At 38.8% G+C, this 13,983-nt stretch overlaps 1 protein-coding gene across 2 annotated transcripts in view; it reads right to left on the bottom strand.

Annotated features, from left to right (window-relative positions):
* Positions 1-13,983, bottom strand: part of SLC44A1 (solute carrier family 44 member 1) — a 67,021-nt gene that overhangs the window by 28,138 nt on the left and 24,900 nt on the right. For both annotated transcript variants that reach the window (XM_058043394.1, XM_058043395.1), the window contains exon 4: positions 13,239-13,375. In XM_058043394.1, coding sequence (XP_057899377.1) covers positions 13,239-13,375 — 137 coding nt within the window. The remainder of the gene's footprint in view (positions 1-13,238; positions 13,376-13,983) is intronic.

The following is a 13,983-nucleotide window of genomic DNA, read 5'->3' as shown; positions in this document are numbered from 1 at the left end:
TATTTGTAGAATTTGTAGAATATTATTTGCAGAAGTTTTATCTATCATTGCTACATTTGTACCTCTATGAAGAGACCTCTTCTATTCCCATACTGAAACAGCAGAGAGCCTATTTAGCAGCTTCAGCTGCTCTCTATCTAAGGCAGTCACTATTTAAGTACCACTTCTACAAAGTAGTTTTTTGGAAGCCAGTCCAAACCACCAAATGCACTATTGAAGAGAGATAGATCTCCTACAAAAAGAAGACAGGAGGTGAAACATCTGAAATGCATTTTCAATTATACTTTCAATATGAATCCTTATGCCTCTGCTTGCTTATGTGGAAAACACGGCATGATATAAACATAAACAGATATCACAAAAAACATTCCTTAGATCTTAGTTGTAAATGAAGTATCTAAAATGCATATAAATCTACAGGTTTTTCTTAAAAACAGAAAGAAAATTTACTTTTATTTTGCTCTGAATATAGGTCAAAAGATAAGTTATAAATGTGGTTGACAGCCAGCTGAGCCAGCTGTGCCCAGGCAGCCAAGAAGGCCGATGGCATCCTGGCCTGTATCAGCCATAGTGTGGCCAGCAGGGCCAGGGCAGTGACTGTCCCCTCTGTACTTGGACCTGGTGAGGGCACCCGTCCTATCCTGTGTCCAGGTCTGGATGCCTCCATGCAAGAAAGACACTGAGGTGCTGGAGTGTGTCCAGAGAAGGGCAATTGAGTAGGTGAAGGGTCTGGAGCACAAGTTCTGTGAGGAGTGACTGAGGAAGCTGGGGGTGTTTAGCCTGGAGAAAAAAGAGGCTCAGGGGTGACCTTGTAACTCTCTACAACTCTCTGAAAGGAGGCTGTAGCCAGGTGGGGATTGGCCTCTTTTCCCAAGTAATAAAACACAGGGCAAGAGGAAATGGCATCAAGTTGTGCCAGGCAAAGTTTAGACTGGGTATTAAGAGTAATTTTTTCACCAAAAGGTTTGTCAAGCATTGGAACAGGCTGCCCAGGGAAGCAGTTGAGCCCCCATCCGTGGAGGTACTTAAAAGATGTGGAGAAATGGAGCTTAGGTAAATAGTTTAGTGGTGGACTTGATGACCTTAGGGGTGTTTTCCAGCCTTATGACTCTCTGGTTATGATTCTAAGGCGAGAATAAAGAGCTCTATAGGAAGAAGAAGGATATGTGTTATGCGGACAAGTGTATATAGACTCATGACACAGTGTTTGGGGCCAGCTTGGCCATTCTGCCAAATGACCAATGTGAACTACAGTTTTAAGTGTCTTATGAAAAGGTCCCCAGATCTAAACAAGCCTTAAGGCACAGGGCTGGTCTGTGGATGCCCATGCTCCCTTTGACTTCTAGCAGTTCAGGCATGAGAGAAAAAGGGCAGGATTTACTATGGGGAGGAAAGGCAACTCTTTGTACAAATGTGCATCTGAAGACCTGTTTGGATCACAAGCGTAAATGAAGCAAAATCAAATGCCAGACACCCTGATGTGCATACAGGTCACAAGCCATTCAAGTAGGACCTGTAGGGTAACCCAATACACTCCTGGCGGTAGAGTAAAACGGAAACACCTTGGTAGGTCTCTCTGGAAGCCAACAGTGTTTTCCCTCCTGCCATGCCTGACAACTCAGGCTGCCACTACCATGTCCTGCCTGGGAACTGCTTTTGGGCTACTCTGGATCTTTTCCCTTTAGATGCCTAACTCACAGCACACTTCTTTAGTCACAGTCAAGCAGAAAAATACTTTCATGTAGCTTGTCAAACAAAAGATCTTAACTACCATGCCTTTAAAGAAACTACCAGTCCCACAGCTGAAATAACGCCCATGAGATTATTTGTCCTTTTGTCCCAAATTATTAGAAACTCTAACTATTCCAGTAAATATTTATTTATTTATACTCTGAAAACCTTCTCTAATACTGTGTAAGAGAGCTTTAGAACTCAAATGTGTGCTTGAATTATGTCACTTTACACTTAAAACTGATTTCTTCACAAAAGAGCCTGTGTGCATCACTGAATAGAAATTTACATTTTCTAGGGTGAGAGAGAAGAATGAACAGCCTTGTCAAACCTTCCACTCTATATTAGTTACTCGGGGTTAGCAGAGACCAACATAGCAAATCTTTTTGTTGCTGTTCAAGTTGGTAAGGCCAGAAAAAGTTGAAGGAAACATTTGCGTCATCTTGCTGAGATAATTAGTTTATCAAAGATACCACTTTCATTCCTAAATTAGTATCATTCAAATATTTCAAAACCAGTATGAGCAGTATACAGAGAACAAACTAAAAGATCACTGATATAATACACCCTTTGCTTCCTACAGCAATACACGTATTTCTTCTGGAGAAACCCTTAGGCAAATGACATCAAACTGTCCTACAAGGATTAGATTTCAGATCCCAACATGTTGTAACATTAAGAAAAATACTTCTAAACTATGCAGAGCATCAGTATTTTGGCTACTGGTGAGCACAGAGTAGTGTGCCCGACCTGTGTGCACATTTTGGCCCCACAATCCTGTTATTTGGTGGTTTCACACACAAAGTGATATCATGGAGACATACAAACATTTCTCTTCCATGGTTTCTTTTCAATGAATAGAATTGCTCCAGCCACTAGAATATACTGGAGCCATAACTGGAGCAAAGTACCTCAAAAGACAAACTTCCAACCTAGCTGTAGAATAAAAACTTCTTTTTGAAGCCTCCTTTCTGTTTTGCTGAGGTTTGGATGAGTAAGGAGCTAAACAGCCATTATCTCTAGCACTCAAAGAAAACAGCTATATTTACCCCAATCTTATATATAAAGATGCTGTAGAAAGCCAGGACTTTTACTTCAAAGATTCTTTCTAAATGGGGAGGCAAATTTTTGAAGGTCTTGTGCGCTCAGAAGACACAGTGCACAGAAGATAGAACTCTCTGCTTTCCACAGCAATACAGTAAACAGGAAGGTCCAAAACAACCAAAGGTGGTTAGGTAAAAAAACTTTTAGAGACCAGAGCTCCAGTACAGCTTTCCTTCCTGCATTTGCTTTGCTGTGAACCAACAAACAAACCCCTGCTAGAGCAGCATTACTATTCAAGAGTTTACAGCTTGAGAAATGGCAAGATTTCTAAGTCATCCAAAAAGAAGAGCAGTCTACAGAGGACACCAATGACATTCATATTCCCTGACTTATAGTAGTGGAAAGCATACAAGGGGTTTTGGATTCCATTCTGGGAGTTCAGCAGTGTCTGCCCATCTATCAACACTTATTAACAGCAACTAAAACAAGGACTTCAATATCTAGAAACATGGACTCATATTCAGAGTCAAGGACTTAAGCAGAAAAATGCAAAACTATGCAGAGACAACAGGGATAGCTTCAGTACCAGGAGCAGCACAGTCACCTTAGGAGTTTAGGAGGATGTTCTTTTAAATTACAAAGAACTCCAAGCAGCTCCACATATCCCTCTCACATACATGTAGCAAAGCACAGTTCGAGAGACTACAAACCACTGTTTTGATAGAGTAATTTATATGAACTTCCATTCTGAGTCTGATATCATGCATGTATTGTGCACTTACATGGCATGACACATGTGACATGTTTAATGATTTCTTTGCCTGTGTCTTTCAACTGGTGATGAGCCCAGAAGGCCCCAGTGCCCAGAGCTGGAGGACCATGGCAGGGAGAATGATAAACTTCCAGTTGACCCCAAATTTGTGTGGGATCTGCTGCTCCAGCTGGATCCTCTATCTGGCTTTATGATGGCATTCATCCAAGAATACTCAAAGAGCTGTTTGATGTCATTGCAAGGCCTCTCTCAATTATTTTTGAACAGTCTTGGATATCTGGGGAGCTCCCAGCTGACTGGAAACTGGCTAAGACTGTCTCAATGTTCAAAAAGGGCAAGAAGGATGACCCTGGAAACTACAGGCCTATCAGTCTCACTTCACTGCCTGGTAAAATGATGGAGAAGATTATTCTGGGAGTTCTGAAAAACACCTGAATGATACCACAACCATTGTCAGAGCCAGCACAGCTTCATGAGAGCAAAGTCCTGCATGTCCAACATGACTGCCTTCTAGCACAGGCTGGTTGATCATGGGAAGCCAGATGATGTGATCTTTATGGATTACAGTGAAGTTTTTGATATTGTCTCTCAGTCTCTCAGAGGACCTTTCTGCAGAAAATGTCCAGCCCACAGCTGGATAAACACATCATGTGGTGGGTGAGCAGCTGGCTCAGGGGTCAGGCACAAAGGGCTGCAGTGACATCAGACTGGTGTGACCTGTCACTGGTGGGGTTCCACAGGGCTCCATGCTTAGGTCTTATCTTCATCTCATCCTCTGCTCTTGAACATCTTAATAAACAACTTGGACACAAGACTTAAAGGCCCAAAGTAAGTTTGCTGGTGATACAAAACTGGGAGGAGACATTGACTCCCTTAAAAGCAGAGGCCTTGTAGAGAGGAGTCAAAAAATGACAGGGCTGGGAAATTACCAACTGTATGAAGTTTAAGAAAGAAAAATACTGGATTCTACACCTAGGAGAGGAAAAACCTGGACGTATGGACAGACTGAGGAATAAGACCCTGGAGAACAGTGCTGCAGACAGGGACCTGGAGGTCACTGTCAAGGGCAGTGAGCAGTGCCCTGGCAGCCAGGAGGGTCAGCTCTGTCCTGGGGTGCATCAGGCTCAGCATCACAGCTGGGCAAGAGAGGGGATTGTCCTGCTCTACTCTGCACTGGGGGCAACCTCATCTTAAAGGCTGGGGGCAGTTTTGGATGCCACAGTATAAAAAAGATACTAAGTACTGGAAGAGTGGCCAAAGGAGGGCAACTGAGATGATGAAGAGACATGAGGAGAAGCTGTGTGAGAAGTGGCTGAGGTCACTTGATTGGTTCAGCCTGGAGGAGACTGAGAGGAGACTTTATCACAGTTTTTAACATCCTTGTGAAGGGAAAAGGAGGAGCAGGGACTGATCTCTTCTCTGCAGTGACCAGTGAAAAGACCTGAGGGAATGGCCTGAAATTGTGTCAGGGGAGGTTTAGGTCAGGTTCACCCAGAGGGTGGATGGGAACTGGAACAGGTTCCCCAGGGAAGTGGTCACAGCACCAGGCTGACAGAGTTCAAGTAGTGTTCAGACAACAATGTCATCTACATAGGCATGATTCTTGGGGTATCCTGTTCAGGGCCAGAAGGTGGACTTCATGGTCCCTTGTGGATCTCCTCAACTCAGCACATTCTATAGTGATTGATAACTGACTTATAAAAAGCCATATGATGAAGCAGAGCTTATAGTTCAAAAACTTAGTATTTTATTTCATTGCCTCCTTTACAAGTAACATCCTATTAGTTCATAAAGTTCTCTGACACAGGAATAAAACTCATAGACACAGAAATGTGCAGAAATGATAGCAGCAATGAGATTGTTAAAATAACAACTCACCTCTGGACTTTCAGCCCAGCTCCACTCTTGAGTTCTGGGTGTTTTATGACTAAGTTCACCAATTAAAACTTAGTTAACATTGTGAATACATGACTCACAGATGACTATGCTTGACCAACCAACCCATACAATAAAGGCTAGAGTATGATATTGATACTGATAGAGGTGCAGTTCAGGAAGGACAAAGCTCCCAGACTCTCACAAGGACAAAATTCTTAACACTTTTCTATATTTGTCACCCCAGAACTTGCCTGAAATCCATATGTCAAACTCTATCAACTCTAAATTGTTAATCTGAAACATACTAACCATTCAAAGCTTCATGCAACGAGACAACTTGGTATGCTACAAATAATTGGATATTATCTTAGCATATTATGGACTAGAAACGCAGCATAGAAAAGTAGCAGCTTAAAATACTGTCTCATGTATATAGCTGCTGCAAATTCCAGAGCCAAAAACCACAGAACTGGTAGGATGCCAAATACTACTTCCACAGAAGGTGGTATTTACTATTCTTTGCTGAGTTCTGTCAGTAAGACAACAATGCTGCACGACCCCAGAAAAAGCATGCTTATGGCAAGTAATTATATAATACTCTCTTCATGGACTCCTGCCAAATGGAAAAGGGTTCAGATCAGCATGAAACAAACCACATCATGTTGACCAGACTCTATTCTTTGACTGCTAGGCCTGACAATAGTAATTTTAGCCAATCTACAACTATAGGAAGTAATTCTACTCAGAACACAAGCACTAAGCACAGAAGTTTACGATTGTATAAATTTCCTATTTACCTATTTTAGAACAAAAATATTCCAAGAGCAGACACGTAATGACTAAGAAAATACAAACTCCACTTCTTAGCCAGAGATTTTAATGGGGTCTAAAGTATCAGATGAAGTGGAAGCACCAGAGGATTGCACAAACATACCTAAACATTGCTGCTATGCCTTTTGCAAATTGAGCAGGAATAGAAATAGAAGACCAATAAGGACAGAACTGAACCCTGACAACTAAATCTGATTTCTGGGCCCTAGCAAAATAATGATGCCTTGAGATAAGTAAAAAGGCAAGGACAGACCACTTTGCAGTCAGGACTCATCAGATTTATATGACAGAACTGTTCTCAGAAAAGAAAAGCTTCATTCTCTCCTACCCACTGCTGCCTTCCAGAAGCACAGTAGGTGTTTTCAAGGAAGAAAAGTAAGGTTTATATGTATCTTTAGCTCTAGTTGTTGCAGAGAGACGTATCACCACTTCTTTAAAACGATGAGCATCAAAGGGCAGGAGAAATTACAGATACTTTTATAAATAAATATGGGACTGAAGTGAAAGTAAGCATTCTCCAATGCCTGCAAGAATATTCCAAGAAAGATCCATCACAAAACCTCATTAGTTAGGTCTTCAAAAGTCTCTAGAATTGAAGACCACAAAGAGAGCTACTGTGATAGATCTTAAAACATGCTGTTACAAATAAGAGCATGGAAAAAAGAAAATCTTGCTTCATAATTCATGTATCTATATATATATGTATTTTGAGTTGTAATTAAATAAGACAATACTCTTCACTTTCTCCTATTCTTAACAGTACAGAGTTGAAAAATATTAATTTACCTATTCCTCCACTCGTATTTCTTCCAGTGCTAAATAAAACCAGCTACTCTGGAATCAAATTAAGAATACATCTAGTCAAGTAGCAGCTGTTTCTCCTAGCATATCTTTAGCTCTGCACAACTTAAAACTTAAAGATACTCTTTAGTGCTAACTAAACACCCAAAGAGAGTTTGTATTTTCTATTCTAAGAGAATTATTCTAAGAGTTCATCTTTTTTTGTTTTTGAAATATCCTCATGGCAATTAACCCTAACTTGTGTGCAAAAAATCTGTCTCTTTGATGCTTAGTGATTTCATTTTGATCTCTAGTTTCACATTACTCAGGTTATGAGATGAAGGAACAATAATTTTTCAACCTTCTCAAAGATATTCCTGCTTTTAATGACTTTACTCTTCCTGATAGTTTTCTCTTCTACAGACAGAGGAAATCACTGGTCCTTTTATAATGATAATCCTTGTTTCCCTTGTCAGTATTTATGTGTGTGTATATACATATATATATATATATATGTACAGTAGGTGAATACATGCTGAGAATATACATATTTATGTTTGTGTACAAATTTAAAAAAAATTATAAAAAATATTAAAAAATTATAAAAAATAAATTATATATAAAACACAGCCTTTATGATGCCAACACAGCAGGAGTTTACAAAAAATGCAGTCCCTCTTCACAATTCGTAAACATTACATTTTCAGACAATGCTGCGCCTCCAACTTAATCCTCTTGTGATCCTCAGTAGTTTCACAATCTTTTCCCAAAGTATCAATAACCACTTTAAATTAAAACACCACTTGCATAACAGTAGGTTCCCACCCCTTCATTCTGGGGACATTCCTTTTGATTTGACATTTTATTCCATGCAATTGATAGCAGCGGGTTTTTCCATATAATTCTGAATTTCAGTGGTACAACAGACATGACCACATTCAGTAGTCACAACAAGATTTATAACCTCATTGTTTCTTCCCCTTTCCAAATGGTTTATTAATGTGATCAATAACACAACACAGCATTATTGGAGGACTCCACATGCTGTCACTTTCTCTTGAGGAAACAATTTAATTCTAACTAGAGGATACATTTGCAGTACAACACAAACCTGATGGACAGTTCAGGTAACAAGACAGAGTACCAGTAGATGACTCTGAATCTCAAAACTGCTCAAAATGTACTTTTACTCTAGTCAGTAAAAAAATTACACTCAAAATTAACATACCCAGGTTTCCAAAGACCTGTGGGTGCAGAATTGCTTTAAGCATGAGGTATCTGTAACTAACACTGTAACTAACATCGTACTTCAGGAAAATTACAAGAAAAGGATTAAGTTTTAAGCAGCATACTCTCACTGAAAACTAAGGCAAGGAGAAAAAGAGCAGACAAAAAATGTCAGAAGCTCACAGTGACCCACGTAACAGCTATTTCTAAACCAAGCGCCAACAGGAACACATGAATATGTCATTATCTTCAAACAAAAGAAAAATCCTTTTTGTTTCGCCTGTGGTTCCTTCTCATAGCTCAGAGATATCACCTGCTCAGATTTAGCAGACTGATTTCCTTTATTGATCTATTTCAGGTCAGTCTCTATAGCAAATTTAATGAAGCATTTCTCTGGCTCTGTGCGGACACAGGCCACTAGCCTGGTCTAGCTACAGAATTCTGACAACAGAAATGCCTGCCACAATGCTGCAAAATAAAAATTTCATTTTAGGTTCTTAAATATGCATTTGTTATTTAAACAACAAATAGGAATTGTAGTTCCCACACTGAGTAGGCACTATAGTTATCACTGAATTAAACACAATGGAAATTATAGCCACTTGTCTAGTGTTTCTCTTTAATAATGACACTTCATTATTCATTTGGCACAGTCATACATTAATTATATCTTCAAGGATATTTCAAAATGCTTTAGCAAGTCCTTGAAAACATCAATGCAGTATTTCATGGACATCAAGTTTTGAAGCATCAATTTGGTTTCTGGGAAAGACAGCTTTCAGTCACACTACTCAAAATACATAATTTTTTAAGGGCAAAAACCAACAAGAACATTGAACCACAAGTACTCTGTGCCTGAGCTGTTCTATTGGGTGAGAAAATCCTGGGGAGAGCAACAGCAGTCAGTTCACAACACATAACATTCTCAGTTGTGTCCAACCGTTAGCTCTACAAAATCAAGTACTAGCATGGCTGTTTGAGAACAGCATTGCAACATTTCTCAGGTAACACTGCATCTTCCTGTGCCACTTTCAGGAGTTGCTCCAGAACACTTCTGTATTTTACAGCTTGCATCTCTGTACAAGTCAAGATCTGAGCGGATAAGTGCCCAGCTTTCTTTTTCCCTTTTTCCTCCTCTTGTAAAAGGTCCCAGCTGGTTCCAGTTTTCTGGGTGTGAATTATTGTGAAGACGTTAAAGGTATGTGCTTTCTTGTGTTCTCAAAATCAGCTTGGCTTTGCAAGGGATGGGCTTCTTCTCTTTCTTGATGGGAAGGTACTGCAAATGCAGGACCTGACTGTGAGAGGCCAAGTGAGGTAGGGGTGGGAGTGAAGTTATTGTCCTGAATGGTGCTGTGTTATTCACAAAAATCAGCTCCTTTTCCCAAATTACAGCAGAAGAACAAGGGCATCATTACTGATTCAGAAAGCTAAAAGGCTGCTTTATCATGAAATGGTCTTCTTGCCTCAAGTAAGCATTTTCCCTGCCCTAAATGCTTATTTATAATCTCACTTGCAGAACTGCACAACAAACGTATGAGCTCTGCCATACGTGTTCTGAATCTTTGGGATTGGTAGTTCTGTCCTTTTGTGTTGAGGCAATCAAGTGCATGCCTCACTTTAGTAAAAATACTATAAATGCTAAGCTAGCTGCAAATTCATATGTGCTATTGATAAAATCACTACCCAATACAAAGATGTTTTAATATGCTTTACTGTTACAGGGCTTACAAGGGTTTTTCAGGGTGAGGAGAGAGGCGAGAATGTTGACTTCATGTTCAGAAGGCTTGATTTATTATTTTATGCTACATACTACATTATTATTATGCTAATAGGAATAGAGAGAAACGTTCTCAGCAACTGGCTAAGCTAAGAATAGAAAAGGAATGAATAATAAAGGTCTGTGTCTCAGCAGAAAGCAAGAACAGCACTGCCGTGAGTGGTCAGCAAATCCAAACATCCACGGGAGACCAATCACAGATCCACCTGTTGCATTCCACAGCAGCAGGTAACCATTGTTTACATTTGTTGCTGAGGCCACAGCTTCTCAGAAAGGGGAAAAATCCTAAAGAAAGGATTTTTATGAAAAGATGTCTGTGACACTTTACATGTTACAGCTCTTCATAAAGATGTTTAGATTAAAAAACACACTTATTTGAACTTACCACACCACTGCTTGGTGGGCAACTGAGGCACAATAGGTGATTTCTTTGGGCTGAGGAAGGGTTCTTAAGCCGTAATTCCTTTATGAATTTCAAGATGCATGGACAAGTAAGGTGATTTCAGGGATGGCATTCGAGCCAGGTGAAAACGGCCAACTCTACAAAAGCACATGCCACAACCTACACAATCTGTCACCAGATAATTGCTGTTTTCAGGATGGAGAAAGGGTTAAAGCTTTCAGAAAGGCTCAACAGAGCAAAATTAAGAGCTGATTGCATTCTTTACCTATACATTTAAAACATTACGAGGCGGTTTGGTTTTTTTTTGGAATGTTAGAAGTTGTGAGCCTGAGAAAATTCAGTATCAATTATCACAAAACCAAACAGATTTGTCCTCCTCCTTCAGAACTTGACAGCGGAACTGTATTTTCTAACTATACATCATCACAAACACAGAAATTGAAATTTAGCTCTTTGCAGTCATGTTCAAGGTCCTCAGATTTCATTATTACTATTACTATTTTTACAGTGGAGTTAATGGTCACTTAAAATGGACTGCCAAACCCAATCCTAGCATTAATTAATTGAAATCCACTATCATAGCTACAAAATAGATCTCAGAAAAATTATTCTGCTTACTGAACATTACAGTTTTGGTATTAATTCACTGTTCTTGCTCTGCTAAAAGGCTGAATCACACTTGAACTTTATTACTATATAAATGCAACTGTTAAAATAATCAACAATTAAGCTGTTCATTTGCTGCAAAACATCATTTTTTGTAATTTCCATAGATTGGTGAAAATTTAAGCAGAAATATAACATGAGCATAGCAATATTTCTCTGAATTGTGCAATTTTAGTCATGCACAGACTTCCTCTATAAAAGGAAAACTCATTTTGGTAAAATACCTGTCTTTGACAAGTCATATATATAATGAAAATCGGGAATTGAACTCATTAGTGATTTTGTTCTGCTCCAGCACCAGTTTTCATACTTTTGACCAAGCTCCTGGAAACTGAAAAAATTGCCTGTCATGTTAATTTTTTTAAAATTATCTTTAGGTTTTAAAATCTAAAGCCCTAAGGAAAATAGAATTAGAACAAAGACTCATGAGGACAAGACGCAGCATATCATGATTTGGGAGGAGTGGTCTTTGTTGCACTTTAAAAGATAGTTATACTGAACATATGTCAGGCACAATTAATAAGAGATTTAACTTATAGAAACCATGTTGGTCATAAAGAAAGACATGTCTGAATTCCATTCCTTCAAGAGGTACTTAAACTCCACCACAAATGACCTTCACTACATACTAACAAAGAACTGGCCTGTATTAGTTAAAAAAAACACAGCATGCTCGGAGAAGGAGTAAAGAATGCAAGTGTAGATATATTACTATTTTCACTTGCAATTGACAACGGTGCACTGATCACAGGAGGAAGCTGTTTGTGCAGCTCTGCAAAAGCTGTGATGCCCTACAGTAGTTCCGGTTCCTGATTCAGCTGTCGGAACCCAGGCCTGCAGGTACAGCGCAGTGGGAGACCAAGGGCACTAAGAGCAGCCCCAGGGCCATTTCAACTCACTCTGCTTTCAAACAAGAGTACTCACATATGTAGGGGGATACAGTATGGGTAAATGAAGATGGTATAGAATGTAATCTTATCTCCTAAAGAGCTGCAGCTGAGCCAATTATTAAGGAATAGAAGCAGGCCTGATTTTAACAGGCCACACCTGTAGCCAATCGGCAGAGTGTTATAAAAGAGTGGATTGGTTGGTTGAGGGGAGCTGCAGTCAGTTGCTGCTGTGAGGGCAAGGAAGAGTCAGTGCCTAGAGGAGATGCCTACAAGAAACACCAAGGAGGTATGAAACTCTAGCAATATGGAACCTTTGCAATGTACTGATAATAGAACTCTTGCAACATAAAGACCACACACATAACCTGTGCTATTACAGAAATAAACATTTCCATTTCTTTTATGAAAAATAATCAGTTCCACTGCTTTGAACTAGGTCATCCAGACTGTCTCATTTTTAGTCAAGTACCTTGCACAGAACCATTACTGCATCATTTTAAAAGATAACTTTAGGACTGATCCCACACACTAGGAAAATGTTCCCACTTGAGTAGCTAAAAACTGCTAAAATTTCCTCAAATTAATTTTATATCTTTATTTTGTATGTCCAAAGGTTGATTATTTCTCATACATTTTATTCCACTGACTGCTAAATGGGAACTGAGCCAGTAATGTCAGTATTACTACAACGGAAAAAAAGTACAGCTCTTAAGGAAGACAAGGTATAGTATTTCCTTTGTTAATGCAATTCGTTTCCTTTATACTTCCTTTTTAAAGAAAAGCATAAGAAAATGAAACAAAAAAAAACCCAAAAAAAGAACAGCACAGTAGCATTGAATAAAAGCAGGAATATTTTCACACACACTGCCATACTCTGTGCCACAAGTGCCATTAAACAGCAGCACAGCTCACACTAACGCCCTGTACATGAGAACATTTAAACAGCACTACTGTTAAGCAGCAATGTCAGAATATTTCCTTAGAAGCTGAAAACATATATAGTCAGACATTGCCTCAAATGTTTGTTACATTTTGCACTCCTATTTTAAAAACAAGCTTTCCAAATTGCCCAAGACACTATCATACTAAAAGATACAGTAATGTTTTAGCTTAATGAAAAGAGCACATTATTTCCATTCATATTTCTTAATACATATTTCATTTTTAGCTCAGCTAACGCATGAGTCTTTTTTCAGATCCTGCAAAACATGAACAAAGACAAACCTATTTTTTTCATACCATTAGTTTCTGCAAACTTCTGTATATCAGCCAGAGTTTTCAATTCTTTCCTTGGGCAAGCTGATACACACAAGGCAATAGACTTAATCTTCTGATGTACTAGATCAATGTTGCATGGATCCAAGAAGAATACATACCTATGGAAGGAAAAAAGATAAATTACTTCTATTTTAATTAACAATTACACTGAACAAAATTTCAAACTATGGGATTCAGTCAAGATTGAGTGATTCAGTCCACCCAGAAATATAGGAAATTTGATATTATTGTAACTGTGTGGATCAAAAGAATTTATGTACTCAACATATGCACAACAAATGTATTGGTATTTATGTACCTCTGGATCACACAAAAAGGATGTTTAACTCCACCTGATTCAAGTCCATTCAAATGGTGCTACTCACAAAAACAGTAGTAGTCCTACCATGCCTCTTCACAGATATGAGTCCAAACATTCATAACCCTTTACTCCAACCTTAAACTTGACTTAGAGAATTCAAAATTTTTTCCAAAAAGACCCAACAAACCAAATAAAGTCACTCTTATTCTGCAAAAAGAAAAGGTCCATGGCTATATTAATGAATACACATAATACCAGTAATTAAGAACAGCTTTTTAGTATAGATTGATTTTTCCATGTCATGACTGAATTAATTACTTTGGTATTTACTTAGAAATAAACTGTCTTCAGATATTTTAAGTAGAATTATCTAACGCTTAAGTGCAGTATTTTAAAGATATTTTA

Source organism: Melospiza georgiana, chromosome Z, assembly GCF_028018845.1.
Source record: "Melospiza georgiana isolate bMelGeo1 chromosome Z, bMelGeo1.pri, whole genome shotgun sequence".
NCBI classification, from domain to species: Eukaryota; Metazoa; Chordata; class Aves; order Passeriformes; family Passerellidae; genus Melospiza; species Melospiza georgiana.
This window is presented reverse-complemented; position numbering and strand designations above follow the sequence as displayed.